Raw genomic sequence first — 25,461 nt, 5'->3', positions numbered from 1 at the left:
GTGTGAAATGAACAATAAATATGAACATTTGTTGCAACTTTTCTTTCTTGTGTCGGCAAAAGTCGAGCTGATACTTGTGCAGACTGATGAACTGGAGCCCTCTCTGGGTCCAAATATGCAGCAATTTCTATAAGTTTTTTTTTTTTTTACAAGAACAATTTCTATAAGTTTAACTTTATTAATTTTTTTACCACTACATTATTATAAGTAGTAATATATATATTTTTCTAAAAAACGGATATCACTGAAATTCACATACACAATTATGAAGTTGTAGTCTTAAACTCTTGAATTCAAGTAAAAGTGTTCAATCTTAGAACATTGGTATTGTCAATTAAGATAACTTATACGGATTTATATTCTCTACATTCAAAAATCTTACATTTACCTGTATTTAATTTATTTTTAATGTCAATTTTATCCTTCTAGATTATTGAACTTAACTTTATAAAGTATGCAATATTACTCTTTACGAATTCATTCTAAACGTTGTATTTGTCCAAATGTACGTGAGAGTTAAATTTTTCCACTACATTATTATCTATTGGTGTATGATTGGTTTTAAAGCTGCCAAAATTTATTCTAAGATTTTGACATGTTTAATTTCTCTGGAATTAATTTTTTTTCTTCATAATTTATTATACTTGAAGCTGGCAATTGTATCTTCTTTGTACAAAAAAAAATGAAGCTTCTAATTTTACAATTGATTTTTAAATTCAAATTTATTGTTCATGTCACTTTTCCATAATTAATTTATTCAAAGTCAATTTTTCTCACATCAGAAGCAAACATACACTTTCAACTTTTTTTTTACAAGATCCTATATATACTTAGACTTGGTGAGTCCAATTATGAGTTAAATACCTCTTATACTAAGTCAAATTATTAATATATATTATTCTTCTTTGCCGTTCAAAAAAAAATCTTAGACTTAGTGCATGAATATAATGGAATGACCCGAATTGGTAAGCTTTATACGATTTTTATATTAAGTTTAACTTATTATTAGAAAATCAACTTTTAAAATAAGGGGTATTACTCTTTATAAAGTGTAATTAAGGCTTATATTTATTAGTTTTTTTTCCAATAAGAAATTTATACCATATTGTTGTTTCTCATATCTCCAAGTGTGCCTGGATCGGTGCTTGGGAGCTTCTAAACATACGAAATTTTATTATAAATTAAATCTGTATTACAAACTTTTTCAAAGAAAAATAATCTCATATCTAGACCATCTTTCATTAAATTAAACTTATTTAAAATATTTTTTTTTAATAATATTAACCAAACCAGTTTAGTTGCCTATGGTCATCCCTTCAAAGCAAACAATATTTATCCAAAACACATACCCATATGTTTCGTAGCATGAGATAAAGAAATAACATTTTCCATTAAAAATAATAATAAAGAAATAACTGATTACAAAAAAAATAAAAATAAAGAAATAACATTTTAAATGGGGCAAGTACAACCCACGGTCAAGTTTGAAACTTCATTTTGGAACTTAGGACAATAAAATAAAGAAGGAAAGAGACTGGAGTATACATTTTCCATCAATTTACTTATATGTACTATGTACTAATATAATAACTCTTTATTATAGATTAAAAAACATATGTGAAGATGGAGATATTATATTATATATGTATAACAACAGACTCTCTATGATTCATCTTTTAAAGTATAATTTTAGTCATTAAACTTTTTGACAAAAAAAATTCGTAAGCTACCCATCGTCAGTTGGTTCAGTGGTGATTGACGTTGAACTTGGTAGGGAGGACTGCGGTTTGATCCCCCGCAACTGTGATCGGGAGGGGGCTGGAACCACTTGATTCCAGAACTGACTTCCGAACCAGATTAAACCGGTGGTAAAAACAAAATAAAATAAAATCCGTAAGCTTGTGTTTTTTGAAATTTTCTAAAATTATAAAATAGAAGTTATACTATTACTAATTTACTATGAAGTAAAAAAAAAAGGTGATATTATTATGTATGATAGATATAAATAAATTAGAGGGATTGCCCTTTTTGTCTTTTACTTCAATAGTCAACAATGCTGAACTATAGCTGAAAACTTGCAGACAACAAAATCATTTTTGGGTAGCACATCTCTTTTGGGAAGGACTAGTGATATATCCCAACAATGCTTTGCATCATCATCCTCTTCATGTTTTTCTTAATAAGGAGATATATTATTTCATCCCAAAATTCTATTTTATGAAGTCTTGCATGTCACTCCTGAGGGATCGACCACTATTCTAAATAAAGTAAGGTGAATAATTGTTGTTCATCAGAGTGCCGGAGTACGGGGATTGTTTCCATCATTAAAGTCAGAGTGTGGGATTGAGCCTTCCGAATGATAAAAAAGTCTTATGGTTATTTGCGTATCAAATAAATTAACTAAAACTTTTTTTTTAAAGTTTTGCAGTTATTTGCGTATCAAACATACTAACTAACTAGAAAACGCTTAGAAGTCTTGTTGGTCTAGCATTTATATTTTCGTATCAAACATACTAATTAACTAAAAAACGTTTGAAGTTTTGCAATCGTCACTATTTAAAATCGACGTGTATCATTATTCATAGTAACATTTACGATTTGGAAGAAGTATTTTTGGATTGTATTTTGCATACTCTCTTTTGAGAAAGAAATTAAAAAGACACCTTCATGACTCGATCACCTCGATCAAAGTACAAGCTAACTAGAAAACGTTTAGAAGTCTTATAAGTTTTACAGTTATTTATGTGTCAAATAAACTAACCAAAAAACTTGAAGTCTTGCAATTATCTGCGTATCAAACACACTATTAAAATGAATACTAAAAAATACACCTCCAAAGGTAAATTTCGGAAAAAACCATTGCTCATAAAGCGACACCCTATATAGACTGAAGCAAGGCACAACATATAGGGATAACTGAATCTTCCACTTCCCACTGCACAAACCTTGAACTGCAAGATATGAACTGCATGACTTTTTCTAGTTTATATTCAGATATAGTTGGGGTATCACATCTTTTAGGATTGGCTATCGCGATAACCCGACAATTCTATGCATATCATCATCCTCTTCATGTTTATCTAAGGTATTATTATCATCCAAAAATGTCGTTCTAATGCTGGCGTTAATCTACTTTTTCAAATCTACATTGGACGATAGAACTGAGACTATATATGGATGCAAGAATTGAATCACAAGGGCCCTATTCTGCCCTTTATTTGGCTTCCTCCTTTCATAGACTTGCTTGATAGGAGGTTGCCCTATTCTATCATTCGATTACAAATTTTGAATTCGTGAACATTTTTTTCGCCACAAAAGTGTGGGTTGTAATGAATTTAGAATATGTACAAACAAGCAATTGAAGTTAAAATTGTGGTCAATAGTATTGACACAAAGTTCACAGCATTGTTGTCAAGAATAGCGAGACCTGAAATCTTTTTAATGGTTGGTCCTGGCTTTCCAACAACCTACAACATAGCGATGAATTTCAATAATAAAAAATATCTAACGCAGTTGGATTTTGCACTGACATTTGCTCAAATGTAATGCTCATGAGAGAGAGGTGTATCAAAATTTACCTTCTGGCGAATAGAGCAGAATCCACTAAATTGCAATGTTGCACCCAATAGAGAATCGATGATACTTCCACCTAGTCCGGCTATGGTAGCGACGGGTATAACCAGTAGTTGCTTGGCAACTCTATCAGACCCACACCTGACTGTCAATAGTTCCAGAAGAACATATGACAGTCCAATGGCACTTCCACCAGCTGCAGCTGCTAGAAGTCCTGTTTTTGTCACACCACCATTTGTACCCTTCCTCACTGGCTGATAAAATATCAACAAAAAAAATAATTTTTAACCATATTGAAAATTTGCCATAATCGGAAATTTTGCAGAATTTTTTTAATTGAACTTTCTCTATTTCAAGTAAGCCAATTGTGGTAGCATGATATTTTAAGGCAGTGTTTCATTAACCTAAGTCTCCAGCCAAATATCAACGTGATTTACACGGATACTCATAATATGAAGCACTTCATGTGAAAAGTTAATGCTTGTCAACTGCTAACAACACAGAATCAATCAGAAGAACAGAATGCGACGAATTATTTAAGGAGGCTTGGAACCTAAAACCTCCTGTGTAGTTCAAGCTTAAAAACACAATTAAGAATTTGTGGTTGTTAGTTGTTACATTCCCATGGAACAGGAATGTTTTCGACAATGTAAAAAGACATCATTTGCTCACTGGTAATGACCTAGCCCTTTCAATGTTTCATCCCCGCCGCCACATATTAGGAATTAACTACTTAGAAGAGTTAATTTTCAAAGACCAAAAACATTTGCAAGACTTGGTTTTTTTTATCAAAGTGGAACAAAGGTGATTTTGAAAAAATGGCTAAAATTACTCGGAATTCAGAATTCAAATCAAACACATTAGTCGAATGTTCCGGAGATGTTTAAACAAGCATTCCTAGCAAACTAAAACGTCAAGCACATTGGCAGCTACAACTGAACCTAAAGTTATGTTTAATTGACCTAATTAGAGAATGCCAAATATGTATAGAAAGATCCAGTTTCACTAATATTGGAACTAGCTTGAACAAAGAGACTATTCACCTTGAAGGTTGTGATTAGACGAGGCCGGTCATCACTGAGAACTCCAATCTCTGAAGACCAGGTATCTCCATTGCTGCAGGAATAATGACCAATAACACCACCAATGAGAGAGGTAATCAGAGCTGAGTCTTTAGAGTTCAAGCATCGATCCTTCCCTTCTGTTAATACCCATATAGCTACAACGAGAACAGAAGCAATACCACTATTGGACAGAACTTGTATCCTGAAAATATCAGTAGGGAAAACTGTCAGCTACATAACCTTCAAAGGCCCTTAATAAGAAAACCGTCATCCTTATATCTCTTCATTCACTCATATGTTACTTATGTCACTTTAAATAGAAACTTGACAAACTCAATAACAGAAAAGAAATATCCATTCAACATCAAAGCAAAGAGAACACATAATTTTGTAAAAAAAAGAAGACTGACATATATCATATTCTACCGTAAAGAAAAGGAGTGCCACACTTCCTACAAGAACTGCATTGAATGCAAATTGTCTCTTAACTCTTTTGGCTACTATCATGAAACAATCATCAAATAACTCAAGTACACATATTCCCTTTTCGTAAATCCACTCTCAAATCACAAATATCAAGCATGTACATGTAAATTTCTGAAAAACAATGGCTTCACATAAAGTTGAAATTATTCAATCAGATGGCCATATTATACTTGATTTAAATACATCAACCTTAATTCTGATGTGCAGTGTCTATTAACTAGTATTTGAAATGCGATAGAAAATAGAAATACAAAAAACATTGACACCACATCACAACCCAAAAACTTAAGGTGTTAAGTATATGAGTCAGATTTCTTATATATCATTCATTTAGCTTATTCCTGGCGAAGTAGGTCTAACTACTCACAATTGAATTTTACAATCTCTCCTCAAGTGAGAGTCTCCCACATAACTATACTTGTACCGCTGGTGTCAACCAGCGGAACATGCTATACAAAGATCCATTACACTAGATCCACTCCCGCTCTCCATGAAGTTGAACCATAGTTTTTTTTTTGTCAAGTAGCCTGGTGACTAGAAATTCCACCCTGTGGATAAGTGGGATGCCCGGGGTTCGAACCCTGCCCCCGGGTTCTAATACCACTTGTTGGGAGGGAGCATTGACAACAACAGCTAAAGAGTAGTACTATCAAAAGACTTAGAATTCCAACACACTTATTATTCACATTTGAATTCTAAAGAGTGCCACTACACTACACTACCTACTAACAACAATAAAAGAAGAGACAAACCAGTTTCTTTGTCCACCTTGTTTGAATTCAGGATCAATTTTCTTCTTCATATCTTGTCCCTTCTTTGTGAGAGCAGACGAAGTAAAAAAGAAAGCAAATATCATCGCACCAAACCTTGAAAATGAATACACATAAATAAATAATCATTAGTACAGTACAAGTTTGTTTGTTTGTTAATTATGATAATTAAGGAGTTGATTAGTTACTAACCTGAATCCTACAAAAATATGAAGCGCCATAACGAAGAAACCGGCAAGTGCACCAGAAGTGCTGAGTGATTTTTTGGTGTGAGCTCTGAATGCGATTAAGAAACCGATGGAGACAGCAACCAATGGTTGGATCCACTGAGAGAGTGATGAGTCCATTGGAATTGAATTTTCCAGAATTTGGGGGGTTTCAGTCAGTTATGCGAGGCTAGAAAGAACAAACAACTGCAACTACCAAACCACGACGGGAAAGTGATGATAATATTAATAACATGTGCATTTTCTACCAAACCACGACGCAACACCAAAATTATTATTGTATTATTCTCTGTTTGTTTTCTTGTTCTTACAAGTTAGTATACAAAGTATAAATTTTTTTTCTTTTTTTCCCTTAAGTATGTTGTCCTTTCCGATGGTTAGATTGCCATGGCCCAAGAGGGACACGAGGAGTTACTTCCATAGACTAGGCCCAAATGAAACAAGAGAATTTTTTTCGCACTTTCCCCAATAAGTACTCGCGCGTCTTGTGAATTTTCCAAAATATCTCGATTGCTATTTAAGTTGTGAGCTCAGTTCGCTACTTAAAGTATGAATTCATTTTGCAATGTAACTAATGAATCTTATAAAATTATAGTTATTTTGTCCCCCTTACTATTCTCTCACCATCATGAAAATATTTTGAATGAAATACTGTATCAGTGAGTATTGAAACATATTTTGATTTGTCACTGGAGCGGCTGTGACATAGCATCGACTAATCACACGCACCCTAAAATTTTATAAATTGAAACATTTTTTTTTTCATTTTTCAATCATTTATAGAGTGAGGGAAGGGGTGATGGGGGCAAAAAAAATAGATTTCTAAATTTTGTGTTTATACACCCTCACTATTTAACATGCGAAAAAGGTAAAATTGAAAAAATAGGAGTTGCACGAGAAAGACAAGGGGCACAAAAAGAAATTCTCATTAAACAAAGTCAAGCCCAAATACCTCAGACTTTGTACTTTACGAGAAAAGGAATCAAAAGCAAAATAGCAAAGATCTAGTAAGTACCAATTATGCTCATCCACCATGTTCTATTTGAGAAATGTAGAGAATTTTGACTATATGTACTCATGAGAATGAAATAATCAAAGAGAGAATGTTTAAGAAACTAGTGTGTTGGCTCCAGTTTCTCTTTGAAATTTATGTTGTACTTTTATGTGTGCAAGATCTCACAATTTGGTGTTCTCGTTGCAATCATGTATTTGCCTCTTAATAACAATGACGACCATTCAGAAAATTCTCCGAGTCTAACAAACTTTCCACAAAAAAATTTGTATTCCTTAACATCGAGTTTAACATGTGTATTCGCTTTGGCCCACCTGTTGGGGTTAAACTTTGGCGGTTCAAATCTAATAGGTTGGATTTTTAAAATAATTTGTTTTTTTATTTATTTATATTTTCACTTGACTCCTTGACAACAATGTCATTGTCTCGCTTCTTACATGAAAAGGGTTAAACTTTGTCCTAGTTTCAATTGATGTTTTTGAGCTTCCAAATGCTCTTTTGGCCGTCTTTCCTTCATGTTCTAGAGCTATGGTTTCCCTCTTTTTTGTATAAGGACCGAATCAAAGAAATGCTAGCTAACATTGATATCATTCACACAATTGGTTCAACAAGCTTTGACCTTCACATTATGTACCATCAATCGCATGACTTTAGGGTGATATATTTAATTTCCAAAACTTCCTTTCATGCATATCATAGACATTGCAACTTTTTCGTAATGTCATTTGAGCGTTGTAATGCCCCCTCAGCGTTATTGTATTTTTTGATGGAATTTTGGTTTATTAATGTTCCATGTTTGATATGATCACCTCCATCATTTAGAACTTGTACTTTAATGTTTGCTTGATAACCAATATTTTCTCAAAAGGTTCAAGTGTTCATTTGCCTAACCTTCAATTTCTTATTTGACTCTAAAAACATGATTATTTTCTTTTGCCGTCCTATCTACTTCTCGCGCGCTCTATGTATTTTCATTTTTTACCCTTCCGCTACTTAAGTAGCGAACATTATAAAAATGGAATTTTTTTGTAGATGCAATCTGTTATTTAAGCAGCGGACATTATAAAAAAAAATTAGAAGAGTGTTTTTAGAGGATATCCCCTACCTAAATAGTTGACAAAAATAAATTCCTAAAACACGTGAAAAAATGAGTAGGATAACAAAAAGAAATTTTCTAGTCAATGCTTTCATGGCCCTAACCTTACATTGTGAATCATCTTTCGTGGCTTCTTTGGCCACACCATCTTTTATATAAAATTTGTGCGCAACTACACTTCAATTGCAACTCCCCTCACTGACCTCTAAAAAAAAATGCATTCTTTTGGTCTGAGATATCCCAAACAACTTCTTAACTCCTCTCTAATAGGGGTTGTTTTACCTAATAGAGAGCACAAGTCATTAAGTATTATAATTGAGGAATGAAAAATTGAAAATAAATTGGTGGCAGAAAACACCTTAATCCCAGAGAGGCACCCTAGTTTTATTTTGCATTCATGTTAACAAAAATACATCAATAATTCATAAGTATAATTTAATAAAATTGCAATTTTTTTCTTTCATTTATAAGTTTTTATAATTTGTGTTAATAATCAAATGCCACAATTATTTTTGGATGGATCAAGGGTCTATTTGGAATAGTTTATTTTTGAGTTTATGCAAATAAATAAATTTTTATGTTAATTTATATATTTTTACTTGTGAAAACTGTATTTTTTTTAAGTTATTTTTTCATAAACATATTTTTTCATAAAAAGTTTATATTTTTGTTTTTGACCTCATAATAATTATTTTTTTTCATAGCACGCACATGGCAAAAAGGGATAGATTGCTGTATTTTCGGCAAGGGGACCTCAGTCATTTAATCAAACAATTAATAGACACAAGTACACAACAATAATGCACTTAACTTAAAGGCTTTGGGGCTTGGTTTTTCAGTCAACTGTGCTATCTACCATGGGAAGTACCATAAAATGTGTGTAAAGGTTGTTTAACTATGGAGAAAGTAATTGAGTACATGTTGAACTTAGCAATTTATAATCGATGTCATTGCAAACCTAACTTCATGATAGTATATAGTTTCACATTTCATCATTCAAGTTCATAATTATTTTATTTATTTATTAAGTTGAATGTGAATTTTAATGGCTGGAATTTGATCCAACTTCACACTTATATATATATATATATATATATATATATATATATATATATATATATATATATATATATATATATATATATATATATATATATATATATATCTTAGAATTCAGTTTTGTGTCTAACTCATTTTTATAAAATTGACTTGTAAAATGAAGGTTGTCTCTACTTTATAAATATATATTCAGGTCATTTCGCAACGTAAGATTTCTTAAAAGTATAATTAAGATTTGATTTTTTCAAAGAGTTTAACAACGTAATTTAACAAATCCTAAGAGTGCATGTGTTTGTATGAGATTTTGGAGAAATAAAAATTTTAGGTAATTCAAATGTTTTAATATATTTTCTTCATTTCTATTTTTTTATAGATTAAAAAAAATTAACCATCTTAAACTTTGTTAGTCTAATTTTATGAAATTTAAAAAATTTAAGGAACCAATTTTAAAATATAAAAATAGGGACAATTTGTGACTCACGTTGTATTAGAGTAATGAAGATAATTTCAAATTCTTACTTTGTAGGTGGTGTGTATTGTTTCCTTAAAAAAATGGTACTTGAAATATCTTAAATTTAACTTTTGACAAAGTATATATTTCATAAAGGAATTTGGATTTCCTCTAAAAAATATATTATCTCACCAAAATCTTCATCCAAACTCTCGAAGATAATTTGATTTTATGAGCTTGTCTGAAGTAAAATATTATACTTTTTATTCTAATGATAAAAATTATGAGCACTTTATTTTGATGCAAATATAAATTTAATTAATAATTTTGTAATGTATATAAAACTTTTTTTTTTGTGAACTAAAAAAATATTAAACTACCCAAAATTTTTGGAATGAAATTCTGAGACGCATAAAAATAGTGTATTCACTCCACCATTCACATTGTATTTACTAAGTTATAAACCAGACAACTAGATTGATAGGCATTGAATGGTGTTCATGTTTTTCCCTTCTTGGCATGAGTTGGCATTAAGGTTAAATTGTAATTTGAATTATTCCTTTTGTATTTTTTTATCTCCTTTTTTTTTTATAAATAATTTGAATAATTATAATAATATTGTAGAACTTTCTTTCCTTACGACATTTGTTTTTGCATTTCAGACATATCATATCGTCTTTAGTTATCCTAATTTTTAAAAAGCTACAAAACCAAACTTATACATCGTTATGGGTTTTCGCTGTTATTTTCACAAACGTAATCAAAAACCAAACAGACGCTAAATCATTTTAATCGTGTCCTCTTTTATTAGCAAAATTATTGGCTCCCCGACATCTAAAGTTAATTTACAATGAGATCATTCTTTTATTTCTTGCATGAATTACTAGCTGACCTAATATACCTCTAATGAGTCCATAGAAGATGTCCAACTTAAGGAAAAATAGCAATTTCTTTACCATAATTTACAATATGGTTTTTACGATCATATAAGTTATACTAAATTATAAAGACACAAATGTCAAGTGGGTGACCATACTCCCTAGCTATAAGTTATACTAAATTAAATGAATTGGAACAAAATTAAATGTAATTGACCAAACTCTTGGACTTGGACGACAAAGACTAAGGTTTCGTTAGATATATAGGGCATGTGATATGATAGGTTGATGCAATTTCATGTAATTATACGGTGGTTTGGTTTTGATCAAATTTTCATATATAAATTGTGTTAGAAACTAATTACACCTGTATTAATTATTGGTGGTAGTGGGTTGGTTATGCTTGATGTTGTTAGACTTAGAGTGCATGGATAATATTAATGGTCTACGTTAGGAAATACCGTTGTGGAAGTGACCAAAAATGAACAAACTGATAAAAAAGTTTTTACTATAAATGATTATCGATTCACATTGCATATACTATATAGCTAACAGGAGATAGATATGATATTTTATTCTATTTTGACAAAATATATGGACCATACCAGTATTTTTTTTTTTTTGACTATATGGGTCACTATTATATATTGTCATCAAATTTGTGGTAAGAATTTGCTTTAAAATTGGTAATCTAATTAAATTGCCACTTCTGAAGATTGCTAGCTCAGTTTCATTCCATCAGAGGTTTTCAAGAATCTAAATATTAATCAATTAAATTTGAACTTTTCTGGTGAATTTATCAAATTTTAACTTGAAAATTAAAATAATATCCTAATTAAAAATATATAGTTTTACTCAAGAATGCTAAAATGCATATCATTTATGTTGGATTGTGGGGAGAACCTCATTAGTTGAATCAACATATTTGACATCTTATTTATATCTAAAATTTTAAGGTATTAAATTTATGAGTCTCCTAATTTATACGTTGTGCTGGAAAGGTTGTTTTAGTTAATATATCTCATTTTGCCTTGTTAAAAAAAAAACTTATACGTTGTTCAACAACAACTCGTCCAACTAATATGAAACTTAACTCACACTTGATGTATATCTCAACCTATCAAATTAAATTTTAATTTTTTGCAATTATAGAATCCAAATATACACCTAGAATTAAATAATTTTAACACAAATAAATGAACATTAGAGTCCCGCATTGAGTAGATAAAACTGCTCATTGTGGTACTTAAGTCACGAGACTCTCATATCTATTGGATTAGTTTTTTGAATCAGATTTTTCTCACATGCTTAATTCCTAACAATTGATGTTTTATCGAGAGTTGGGTTACAGAAAGAGCTGCCTATCGGTGAGCGAAGCCGTAAAAAAAAGAGCTACCACCAAATTAATGTCGATAGGATGAAAGCCGTTGTGGATGTCGGCTCTTAGAGGGCGTAATATGTTAGAAGTCTCATACTGAGTAGATAAAACTGCTCAATGATAATTATGAAACTTTTCCACCTACAAGACTAGTCTTTTGAGTTGCATTTCCTCGTATACTTAAGTCAAATTTCAAGTACCTTTTTAGCGGATGGTTCTTTCTTGTATTTACTTTTGTACGCTAAACATAGATTAGATACAATGTTCATGAGAATCCTCTTGTTCCTCTCACAAATAGATTTTTTTTTTTAAGATAAATTTTTGTTTTACACCTTTTCAAAACTAACAAATGTGTTACTTTTAACTTTTATCCTTTATTTTTATCATAGAGGATTTTAATTTGCTAGTATTTTACAAAAATAATTTTTAGTTTGTTATTTCTGCTTGATCAATAAAACAACATAAATTCGTTAAATAACACTCTCATAACACAAAAATGTGAGCATTGTTTAACAACAATTAAAAAAATGAAGATTATATAGTAGTAAAAGACTTCTCTCAAATACTCCAAAATAAACACTTAAATTATAGTAGTACAGTATCTTACAACAGTCTAAAATAAGGTATATGTAGCATTAGCTTGTCTCTTAATTTCTTTACCATTGTAAGCAATATGTTTCATGATTGTAGTTCCAATCAACTCCAATACTTTGTTCATGAATATAATCCTCTTTTTTCATATAAAATCTTAAAGTATCCTTTTCGTTTCACTCAAACGGGTATAGCAACCAACCACATGTTGGAATTGGATGCATCACTAAAAACGTAAAACAGTAAAATCTGTCATCTTTGTCCAGAATCAGTTCTGGTTGCATAATTACAACGCTGGGCCTTGCAACATGTTTAGTTTTATAGTGGAAAAAATTAATTTTGAATTTGTAAAATTGATTTTAGTTAAAAATTACTTCAACAATAAATTTTGAATAAACTACTAAATTGGTCCATGATTTTGTAGCACACTCTTAAATAGGTCTATAACTTTATTAATATTTTAAAAAGGATTTTGAGCTTTGGCAAATTTTATTCATATTAATCATTTTAAAACTATGTTAGGGACTATAGTAAATTGATAATAATTGAGAATTCAATTTAGGGGGCCCAAGTTTAATAGTATAATTTAATAAAAATAAAATAAAATTTAAAATGAACAACATATACAATTTTTTTTTAAAAATGGATCATTTCAACCAAAGAGAAAGTTTTGATATGTTTCATGCGTAACTTGCAATTCATCGTATTTACAAGAAAAACATACATCATTCACAATTATATTCAAGGTTTGAGAAAAAGTATCAACCAACTATTTCTTTAGATGATCCAAAAAGAACAAGCTAGAATTGATGGATGAATCATACTTTTTTTTTTTTACTTAATGGATGAATCATACAATGTTGAATAAATTCATTGCTTAATCAGATAATATGTTATCTTGCACATTAACGATATCTATTGGAGTTGAGCTAGTTACACACAATTTTTTTTTTTGACTTAATGAATGAATCATACAATGTTGAATAAATTTATTGTCGATGTTTTCTTTATGAGTAGTTGAAGAAATGTATTTGACATTTTGAGTGACATTTTTCATGAATACTTTGTTTACTTTCTTATTGCAAGAAGCCAAAACCATTTGAAGAAAAATTTCTCAGTTTTGTTCATTCATCACGTCCTCTAAGAACATTTAAAGTTCACAAAAATAAAATATAGTGACTATGACATGTTGGTTCCCCTTCTAGCTCTGTCCTTGAGTGAATAGTATGCATTAGGTAATTGAATTGATTCTCATTGATACTCTCTTCAGTCCATAATTATAAGAGAACTTTTACTTTTTAGATTCATTGAAAAAATATTGTATTTGGACTATATTATAATTTATATACATTAACATTCCAATTCCAACGAACCTAAAAAAAAATAAAAGTTCTCTTATAATTAAGACTAGAAGGAGTAAAATTGTACTTCCTCCGGTCCTATATATATATAAGGAACACTTTGGAAACTTTTTTTGTCCCTTTTATAAGAAACATTTTTTAAATTTATTATTTATTAAATGGATAATGTATACTCTTATTAAATTTTATAAAATGCAACATATTTCAATGTTATGCAATAACATTTTAGAATTTTTGGAATAATACATAACATTTTAGAATTTTTAATAAAAAAAATAAGATTCCTTAGTACGTGTATTTTTCTCGATGTATCCCATATATATATATAGGTCCGGAGTAAAAAAAAAGTGATGAAATGACCATGATACCCTGTTCATAACAAGAAAGAAGAGGTTGCTACGGGAAATTAAGAGCGCGTCTGATATCCACATAGCATAATGCCATTTTTGTGTTTCCCGCGGCTATTAAATAGAGAGTCCTTTTTATAACAGCAAACAACACAACTACTCTTACTACTGTGCTTTAAGAAAATCAACTACTCACTCTCTCCCCATTAATGCTACCTCTCTCAACCTCAACCACTTATCCATCTATCACTCATAACAACAATAACAAACAAATAATCACTTCTCACAAATAATCACTTCTATTCACACTACTCTCTCTATTCTGTTACTCCAAATGTGGAACTCGGCGGAGAACGCCTTCGCCAGATCGGAGTCATTTAGAGAACAAGGAGAAGACGAAGAAGCTTTACGCTGGGCGGCGTTAGAGAGACTTCCAACTTACAAACGAGCACGGAGAGGAATCTTCCAGAATCTCGTCGGAGATAAGAAAGAGATCGATGTAACTGAACTTCAGACGCAAGAGCAACGGCTTATTTTGGAAAGGCTTGTTGATTTCGTTGATAATGATCCTGAGAGATTCTTCCACCGTATGAGAACACGATTTGATGCGTAATTTCTTTTTTCCCTCCTTCGATCTTGTGTTAGCAAAATGCAGAGTGGTAGAATTCATGAATTTAAAGCAATTGCATGTGTTAATTAGGTTTGCTCTGTAGAATTATGTGTTCATCATGTTGGAAATGGCGGTAGTTGTGATGCACTTTTTTGTTTATAAAGTTGATTTGATTGAAATTGAGTTTTAAGTGGAAAAAAGTTAATGTTTGGATTATTTGAATTTAGTACTATAATTTACTTTTGATTTATATATAGTAAACTAAATTAACTAAGTTCAAATTTGGATTCACTCATGGGATGAGTAAAAGTGATTTTGAATTAAAATTCATTTTTGGTGTCTTTTCAAGTATTCAATTAGAATTGACCTTGCATCTAAAATTGAAGCTTAGATGTGTGATTTTTTATACTCAAATTTATTGTTAACTTTCTTAAAAAATACATAAATTTATTGTTAACTTAAATTAAGATAAATACATCCAAACATAAATTAATTTTTTATAAAAAACAATCATTTTTTTTTGGTTGAAAAAACATAATCATTTTATTTCTTGTCATTTTTAATTTAAATTAATTTTATAAAATCAATTAAATGAAAATATTTTTTAAAATAAATTATCAATTTTAGTCTCTATCTATCTAGTCCCTAAAAAATATGAAAATTCATCAATTTAATATGCAACATCTTAATAATAAAGACTAAATTGATTATGGACTTTTTTTTAATAATAAATTGACTATTTATTTATTCTAAAAACATAATTTTTTTGAATAAATAATCATGACATTGAAATCAGATGATTAGTAAGCTCTCCATAGGACGGATCAGCGAACTCGAGTTTGATTCCACCAAACAATTTTTGGTCAGGTTTTCTTGACCTCGCGTCCGAACTCTGGATTACCGGACTCCTTCGCCTGAAAATCATATGGTTAATACAAAAATATAAAACAAATATTTATTAGAATAACATGTTAATTTTTTACTCTTGCTTTAGCTTAGCTTACTTCAAAAGAAAATGAAGGTAGTTAAACTTCACTTAGTAATATGTTTTATTTGATGTTTGATCTTTGCAGAGTACGTTTGGAGTTTCCAAAGATTCAAGTTCGATTTCAAAACCTAACCATTGAGACTTTTGTACTTGTCGGAAGCAGAGCTCTACCTACTATTCCAAATTTCATCTGTAATATGACTGAGGTGCTCCTAATTACCTTAACCTTATATTTTGTACTACCAAAGTTCAATATGGTTGCTATTTTGAGACCTTGAGTTTAATTACCTTGCTAATTTGATTCTCATTTTGTGATTAGACTCTTTTAAGAAAAATGCGGTTATACAGAAGAAAGAGAAGTAAATTGACAATTCTTGCCGATATAAGTGGGATTATCAGACCTTCAAGGTCAGTGTTGAAAGCTATTAACCATCACTTCAATTTAGTCTTGTTGATGTGTATAAGTATAGTATAAAATATGTCAATTTAGTCCATACAATTAAGATGTTATAGACTAAATCGATGAATTTTTATATTTTAAGACGAATTTCCTATGGGTGGGTCATGGGTGCATAGCATACATGGTTTAAGTCACAACGATGCATTCAACTAGCATTAACCACACTTTGACTATCTGACTTTTCATCACTTTCATCCTTAGCGGTGGTGGGAACCTTGATTCTTTGTTTGGTATTGTCATATAATAATAATCAATTTTTTTTTTCGTTAACCATTCAATTTTTTTTTATGCAATGTCAAGGTAAAGACTTTTAAACTGTGAATAAATCATTAACATGTTTAAATTTTTTTAAAAGGAAAATGGAAACTTTACATATATAAATATTAACAAATCAGAAATAAATATTTTATTAATTAAATAAAAAAATTCAATTTTTTAAAACTCGTAGTTTTTAAATGTTTATTTTTCAGAAAAGTATATTTATTACAAATAAAATATTTATTATAAAACCAAAAAAAAAATACTTATATCATTAAAACCAATGTTTTCTTACTGTTTTTTTAATTTATTTTACTTAAATTTTTTCTGTATTGAATGCTATATTATACAGCATATACATGTAACTGGGAAATAAGGATAACTATATTCACTATATATCATTCAAAGAAAAATCATATCGATAAATATTTTTTATAATTTATTCTTACATGCATGGTGTGTGTGTGTGTGTGTGTGTGTGTGTTATTCTTGTTTCTGTATGTTGCACATGATTGATAGATTGTTGTTTTGTTAATTTTGCAGGCTAACGTTATTATTGGGTCCGCCAAGCTCTGGAAAAACTACATTGCTTTTAGCCCTTGCTGGCAGACTAGGACCTGGTTTGCAGGTATACTATAACTTTTTGATTGCATTAAACAATCCTAATGCCATTCCTATATGTATTGACGGTCAACAAGTATGCCAAGGCCACGATAGGAATAACTCTCCCATTTCTTAATAACCAGAGATAATATTTTTGGGGCTTTGCTACACTCTGCTTGGATTTATCTCTAATAGTATTGGATACAAAATAGCACCATCATTTAGTAAAAAAAGCATTGGTTGTAATTAGTGGAATGGAAGGCTGAAGGCACCAACTAGATTGCACTCCTTTTACGAAAATAGATTTTTTTGCGTATGGGTTCCTTCTCCATTTGATTCACATGAATATTTCTAAATGGCATAAATAGTGGCCTATAATTGTTATACTACAATCCTGGATTTAAAACTTTGTTTTCCTCTCATCTAATTTATGTTCATTCATGCCTTTTGAAGATGTCAGGGAATATTACCTACAATGGACATAGTCTGAAAGAGTTTGTTCCTCAGAGAACATCAGCTTATGTCAGTCAACAAGATTGGCATATAGCAGAGATGACCGTGAGGGAAACTCTCCAGTTTGCTGGTCGCTGCCAAGGCGCTGGATTTAAATTCGGTGCGTGTGTTATTTTTGTAATCATGTTAACTTATACTCAATTTGCTCTTTTAGATGCTGAATACTAAATTCTAGAGTCTTACCAGATATGTTGATGGAACTTGCTCGAAGAGAAAAGAATGCTGGAATAAAACCCGATGAAGATCTTGATTTATTCATGAAGGCACATATTCATTCTTTTTTTCTTTTCATGCTAGCAATTATAAACTTCATTCATGGACACAAATTAATATACTCAAAATTCTTTTTGCAGTCATTAGCTCTCGGTGGACAGGAAACAAATCTTGTTGTTGAGTACATCATGAAGGTATTCCCTAGATACTGTTACTCTCTGATGCATAGCGAGTTGTCATGTGATAATGACCTGAAATATTTGTTGACTTGTTCTTGGATTTTTTTTCTTTCCGATAATGGAATTTGTGATGCAAAATAATTTTGTTTTGTTGGATACAATGAATTAAGAGAGAGAGAGAGAGAGAGAGAGAGAGAGAGAGAGAGAGAGAGAGAGAGAGAGAGAGAGAGAGTGGTAGAACTTAAGCTTGGACGACTAAAATTTGTAAGCTATCGCATGGATCACTTTCCAAAACCCCACACAACAAACAAACCACACAATTGTCCGGCTGCCCGGTGTTGATAACCAATGACTTATAAAGAACCCTAAAAACAAAATTGAGGACATACCAATAAAGAAAAGAAAAAAATCTTTGAAGCCTAATTCCAACATGTGCTTAACTTCTTTGGCAAGCTATCTGAAAAAAGTTCATAAGCTACAATTATTTGTATGTATTTATATATGATATTATTATTTCATTGTTTAGTTCTAAGTACTAAAATATTTCTCACAAAGATATTAGGTTTGGACCTGTGTGGTGACACATTGGTAGGGGATGAAATGCTCAAGGGAATCTCTGGGGGACAAAAAAAGCGGCTTACAACAGGTCAGTGACACGTAGTGTATTACTGTCTTTTTTACTAGCACCTTAGATATATTTGCAATATGCTAAATCTGTTGATGTGTGATTTACAGGTGAATTACTAATTGGACCTGCAAGAGTTCTTTTCATGGATGAGATATCAACTGGTCTAGATAGTTCAACTACATATCAGATCATCAGATATCTTAGGCATTCAACACATGCACTTGATGCAACCACAATCATATCTCTTCTTCAACCAGCTCCTGAGACCTATGAATTGTTTGATGATGTTATTCTTTTGTCCGAGGGTCAGATTGTATACCAGGGCCCCCGTGAGGCTGCTCTTGAATTTTTCAAACTGATGGGATTCACTTGTCCTGAGCGAAAAAATGTAGCAGACTTCTTACAAGAAGTGAGTAGTAGTGATATTGCAATGAATATTTCTAATACAGTTTAACTTTAGTAACTATTCATAATTCAAATTCTTATCAACAGGTCACGTCTAAGAAGGACCAAGAGCAGTACTGGTCGGTTCTCGACCGCCCTTACCGGTACGTACCTGTTGGGAAATTCGCCCAAGCGTTTTCCTTGTATCGCGAGGGAAAGATTTTGTCCGAGGAACTAAACATTCCTTTTGATAAACGCAATAATCATCCAGCTGCCTTGGCAACTTGTTCCTATGGAGCAAAAAGGCTTGAACTTCTCAAGATTAATTATCAGTGGCAGAAGCTTCTTATTAAAAGGAATGCATTTATTTACATTTTTAAATTTGTTCAGGTAATCTTACGATTATTAAATCGAAAGTAAAAGTAATTCTATTGAAATTACCTCAAGAAAAAGCAATAATTCTTGTAATCTCAGAATCTTCTTTGTTATGTGTTTGAATGCACTCTTGTCTCTTTCTTTTTGATTATTTTAGTTCGACATTTTTTTGTTTCTAAGGTGGATGTAACTGTGTAAGGTTTATGTAGCTTATATTGACTTTTATTTACTATTTTCAGCTGTTTTTGGTTGCTTTAATTACAATGAGTGTTTTTTTCCGAACAACGATGCACCATGATACAATTGATGACGGAGGGTTATATCTTGGAGCACTGTATTTTTCTATGGTTACTATTCTTTTCAATGGTTTTACGGAAGTGTCAATGTTAGTTGCAAAGCTTCCTGTTCTTTACAAGCACAGAGACTTACATTTCTATCCTAGCTGGGCATATACACTCCCTTCTTGGTTACTCAGTATCCCAACTTCTCTCATGGAGGCTGGATGCTGGGTAGTGGTATCATACTATGCAAGTGGATATGATCCTGCATTTACTAGGTAATAACTCTTATTTCACGTGGTGTTTACATGCATTCTAAGAGTTTCTCTTGAGTAACTATTTATGTGTCTATCATGATCTGCAGATTTCTTCAGCAATTCTTGCTTTTTTTCTTTCTGCATCAGATGTCTATAGGTCTGTTTCGCCTGATAGGATCCTTGGGTCGGAATATGATAGTAGCCAATACGTTTGGATCATTTGCAATGTTGGTTGTAATGGCTCTTGGTGGATATATAATTTCAAAAGGTTAATCTGGAATTGCAATCTCTGCATGTTTCAAAATTCGTTTAGGCAAACTATTTTTTCTGACTTTTAATTTATTTTGAGGCAGATCATATACCAAGTTGGTGGATATGGGGCTTTTGGGTTTCTCCTTTGATGTATGCACAAAATTCTGCCTCTGTAAATGAGTTCCTTGGACATTCCTGGGATAAGGTATAATCCTTGTTGTAATTGTGACCATTTGTTTGTTTCAGTGTCATGGGTACTACTTTTCTAGTTTTGAAATGCAGATGATAATGTTGTGAAGTGACATGATATTTACTCAACATGTATTCTCTTCAGCAATTTCCTTACTGCATCTAAAACGACCCATCTCTATTTAATCTCATTTACAGAAAGTTGGAAACCAGACCACCGATCTATTGGGCAAGGCAGTGTTAAAAGCGAGAAGTTTGTATTCTGAGAGCTATTGGTATTGGATTGGTCTTGGAGCATTGGTTGGATACACAATTTTGTTCAACATTCTATTTACAATCTTCTTAGCTTACCTTAATCGTAAGACTCTCTATCCTGTATATAATCGCTCTAATTGTCTGATTCTGTGGTTCTTAATCATAAGACGTCAAAGACCGTATACCAATATTTGCTTCAGCTTTTATAATATCTTGCTCTCCCAATATTTGCTTCAGCTTTGGGAAGACAGCAAGCTGTAGTCTCAAAGGGTGAGCTGCAAGAAAGAGAAAAGAGAAGAAAAGGTGAAAGTGTTGTTATTGAGTTGAGAGAGTACTTGCAACATTCGGCATCAAATGGTTTGTCAACATAAATTTCAGATTGTACATATATTTTTTAAATGACTGTATGTGTATAGATAGGACATAACATTTCCTCCAACTGTCTTATTTCCCAGGAAAGCATTTTAAGCAAAGGGGAATGGTTCTCCCATTTCAACCCCTTTCCATGGCTTTCCGCAATATCAATTACTATGTGGAAGTCCCTTTGGTACGTAAAGAAATCATTTTAATTTTTTTAAAAAGTAATCCGGTAGACTAAATGCTTTTTGGTTAAATTCTTGCATCAGGAGTTGAAACAACAAGGGGTATCAGAAGAAAGACTGCAGCTGCTTGTTAATGTTACTGGAGCTTTTACACCTGGTGTGTTGACAGCATTGGTTGGAGTAAGTGGTGCTGGGAAAACCACTCTGATGGATGTATTAGCTGGAAGAAAAACTGGTGGTTTCATAGAAGGGAGTATATACATATCTGGTTATCCCAAAAGACAAGATTCTTTTGCAAGAATATCTGGTTACTGTGAGCAATCTGATGTGCATTCCCCTGGCTTGACTGTCTGGGAATCCTTACTGTTTTCTGCTTGGCTTCGATTATCTTCAGATGTTGACTTGGAGACACAAAAGGTGAGTCATAGTGATAGTATGGCATTTTTGCATTGTATAGAGACAAGCACGAAATATTTGTAAACATTTTTAATCAAAAAGTAACTTCTTGAGAGTTTTGATTTCCAGGCCTTCGTTGAGGAGATAATGGAGCTAGTGGAGCTCACTCCACTAAGTGGAGCACTAGTAGGTCTACCTGGAGTTGATGGACTGTCAACAGAACAACGAAAAAGGTTGACTATAGCAGTAGAACTAGTTGCCAACCCTTCTATAGTCTTCATGGATGAGCCCACGTCCGGATTGGATGCCAGGGCTGCAGCCATTGTGATGAGAACTGTGAGGAACATAGTAAATACTGGGCGAACGATTGTCTGCACCATCCATCAGCCTAGCATAGATATATTTGAATCCTTTGATGAGGTATTTTCCTTAGTAGAGGGCATTTCAAGCATTTCATGTTGTCTTTCTATTTGAACTTCTCTTTAACACTTAATATCATCTCACAAATCTGATGGAATCTCAATTTCTTTTACAGCTCCTGTTTATGAAGCGGGGAGGAGAGCTTATATACGCTGGTCCACTTGGCCCTAAATCTAGTGAACTGATCAGTTATTTTGAGGTCAGTTGATGCTTGCTTACGTCTCCTGAATGTTCTATATGGTTTAATGGTGAATCTTCATTTATTTATAATGTTTATATCTATGCAGGCAATCGAAGGAGTTCCAAAGATCAGATCTGGATATAACCCTGCAACATGGATGCTGGAAGTTACTTCTACAGTAGAAGAAAACCGCCTGGGAGTAGACTTTGCAGAAATCTACCGTCAATCAAGTTTATATCAGTATGTGTAATTTTTAGCTGCAACTATTGTACTTGAATTTTTTTATATATGTTAATATACCATCTTTTTCTTCAGATATAACCAAGAGTTGGTCGAAAGGCTGAGCATACCTACTAGTAACTCGAAAGAATTGCATTTTCCAACCAAGTATTCCCGGTCACCTTTTGAGCAGTTCCTAACTTGTCTTTGGAAGCAAAATCTATCTTACTGGCGCAACCCGCAGTACACTGCTGTCCGCTTCTTCTACACTTTCTTCATCTCATTGATGCTTGGGACAATATGTTGGAGATTTGGTGCACATAGGTCCTTTTCTTTTGTATTTTAATTTTTTTTATTTTCTTTGATATTCAATTTCAAATAATTTGTTTCAAATGCTTCATAAGTTGTCCAATTTTTTTTATTTGGCAAATCTCTGCAACATTTTCCTACTAGAAGTAGGTAGTTATGATCATATGATGGATCCTATATATTTGTAAACGTAAAGATATCCCTGCAAGACACTAGTAATGAGTTGACAGAATCAATTGGTTAGTCAGAATGTAGCAGAGATTAATTTACTAATTTAAGTTTTAGAGTAACATGGGATTAAAAAATTATCTAAGGCACTAGGCAAGATGATGGACAGAATGCTGTTCAAGATGTCTGTAGATTCATGCAATGTATAGAATGAAGTTGGACTACGATATGCTAATATAATTTATTTATACTTCTGCTCTGATATATATTATGCTCTTTTACCATGAACCTTATGCAACACCAATATTTGTATTTTTAAAGGGAGACACAGCAAGATCTATTAAATGCCATGGGATCTATGTATTCGGCCATCCTCTTCATTGGCATCACAAATGGCACAGCTGTTCAACCTGTTGTTTCTGTGGAAAGATTTGTTTCGTATAGAGAAAGAGCTGCAGGGATGTACTCACCTTTATGTTTTGCATTTGCTCAGGTATTTTTTTTCAGATAGCATTACTTAGTGCTTGGAACCTGCTGTTTTGGGTAAGTTGACTAATTTGGTATCCTACATTGTGCAGGTTGTGATTGAGTTTCCTTACGTGTTCGCACAGGCTATGATATACTCTACAATATTCTATTCCCTGGGTTCCTTTGTTTGGACTGTTGATAGGTTCATCTGGTACTTATTCTTCATGTATTTTACTATGTTATATTTTACCTTCTATGGGATGATGACTACTGCTGTCACACCAAATCATCACGTTGCTGCCATCATTGCTGCTCCATGTTATATGCTGTGGAACCTTTTCAGTGGTTTTATGATTCCTCATAAGGTATGGAAACTGATTCTTTATTGCTTCCATTTACAGTTTCAGTCGCTCTCAACTCTCAAGAGTCATTGTTACAAAAAGTGGTAGAGTATGACATACATGAAAGAAAAATAAACTCCTAATTTGGTCATTGAAAAATTCTCAAAATATTGAATCTAATGTTTGAAAGATTAATAATAATAACCAAAAAAATAATTGGTTCTCAAATTTTAATTTTGTCCTCGAACGTGAACATTTTGATCCCGATAAACAAGAACTTTCTGGACTAGTATTATACCGATGTGATATGATTTTGAGAACTACATTGATACATCAAAAACTTTATAGAAAACTAAAATGAAGCTTTATTCAATGAATATAACTATTAATTTATTGATTTCAGAAATTCTTTGAGTTTTAGTTCAGATAATATTCAAGTGTGTACTACTGCTTTTAGTTTTGTTGTCATGGTATTTTGCTTGAGTATTTCGCAAACTAATGAGATACCTCTCTTAACACTTTGATTGGCATGTTATTTGTAATATGTAGAAGCTGAAATACATCGATTTATATTCATATACTGAATTATCTGTCATCCTGTGACTTCATTTTCTCCTTGAAATTTACAGAGAATACCTATTTGGTGGAGATGGTATTACTGGGCAAACCCTGTAGCCTGGACTTTGTATGGTCTCTTAACTTCACAGTATGGTGATGATGATAATTTGGTGAAGCTAACCGATGGAAATTCAGTATCCATAAGGCTAGTACTCAGAGAAGTATTTGGGTACAGGCATGATTTCTTGTGCATTGCTGCTACTATGGTAGCTGGTTTCTGCATACTTTTTGCATTTGTATTTGCCTACGCAATTAAATCCTTCAATTTCCAAAGGAGATGATGGGGTGGACTTTGCTATTAGATTTCCAATACCTCGTAAAATAAGCGTGATAAATGTATAGCAATAATATAATTATAATTTATAGCAGAGATCTTGTGTGCTTTTACGGCTTGTAAACCAATAACAACGCAGTATCAGAATTATTTTGTTTTACATTATTAAGGGGCAAATTTGTTGTAAAGTGATGTATTATTTGTTTGTAGGCTTCCTGTTAGATATATAAATTCAGATTACTTACTCTATGGTTTAGTGACAGGTTTTAGGTGAAAATGTAAACTAGTTTTTCTGCTGCTATACATATTGAATAATCTTATTCAGACGTCCTTAATTTGGTTCTCTGGAAATTTGTGGAAATGTCATCTAGTTTTTTTTTTAAACGGCCAATGTTATCACTACATTTTTTAACTCATCCACACTAGCCACTAAATCATTCTTTGTATGTCCCATGTCATCTAGTTCTTATTTAATTAACTTTGTTATCTGTCTCTTATATGTGATATGGGAGAGGTAATCTGCTGCAAATATTTTCCTAGTCTTTGTTGGAGAAGGAAAGACTCCAAGAAAAGTGCTAGGGACTGAAAGGGAAAAAATTACTGGGAATTCATTCATAGATGTGAATTATTAATACAAATAATTCTTATTGCTTTTGAAAATATGTCTGCTTAATTTGGTTTTTCCATTACACATCCGTCCTTACAACAGAATCAGGTAATGTATTTAAGAAAGCTGAAGCGTTTCTGCCAATTATTGTCGCTACTGCATTCATCAATAAGGCAAATTCCA

General features: G+C 31.9%; 2 protein-coding genes across 2 annotated transcripts; one reads left to right on the top strand and one right to left on the bottom strand.

Moving 5' to 3' along the window:
- Positions 1-3,091: 3,091 nt before the first annotated feature.
- LOC123881994 (protein PGR) lies at positions 3,092-6,417 on the bottom strand. Its single transcript, XM_045930764.1, has 5 exons — positions 6,086-6,417; positions 5,876-5,989; positions 4,617-4,839; positions 3,579-3,827; positions 3,092-3,467 (listed from the first exon to the last, which is right to left on the bottom strand). Exons 1-5 carry the CDS (start codon positions 6,238-6,240, stop codon positions 3,336-3,338), a joined length of 873 nt encoding a protein of 290 aa, XP_045786720.1. The 5' UTR covers positions 6,241-6,417; the 3' UTR covers positions 3,092-3,335.
- An 8,026-nt stretch (positions 6,418-14,443) lies between these two features.
- LOC123924583 (ABC transporter G family member 32) lies at positions 14,444-24,997 on the top strand. The gene is made up of 24 exons (XM_045977530.1): positions 14,444-14,902; positions 15,977-16,097; positions 16,211-16,299; positions 17,153-17,237; positions 17,666-17,825; positions 17,912-17,988; positions 18,079-18,132; positions 18,673-18,763; positions 18,853-19,154; positions 19,238-19,519; positions 19,744-20,060; positions 20,147-20,307; positions 20,393-20,496; positions 20,679-20,838; positions 20,973-21,092; positions 21,191-21,282; positions 21,362-21,694; positions 21,803-22,093; positions 22,209-22,292; positions 22,381-22,514; positions 22,590-22,817; positions 23,292-23,463; positions 23,549-23,803; positions 24,409-24,997. The coding sequence occupies exons 1-24, from the start codon at positions 14,628-14,630 to the stop codon at positions 24,676-24,678; spliced, it is 4,257 nt and encodes a 1,418-aa protein (XP_045833486.1). The 5' UTR covers positions 14,444-14,627; the 3' UTR covers positions 24,679-24,997.
- The last annotated feature ends 464 nt before the right edge of the window (positions 24,998-25,461 follow it).

This window comes from Trifolium pratense, linkage group LG4, assembly GCF_020283565.1.
Source record: "Trifolium pratense cultivar HEN17-A07 linkage group LG4, ARS_RC_1.1, whole genome shotgun sequence".
Taxonomy (NCBI): Eukaryota; Viridiplantae; Streptophyta; class Magnoliopsida; order Fabales; family Fabaceae; genus Trifolium; species Trifolium pratense.
This window is presented reverse-complemented; position numbering and strand designations above follow the sequence as displayed.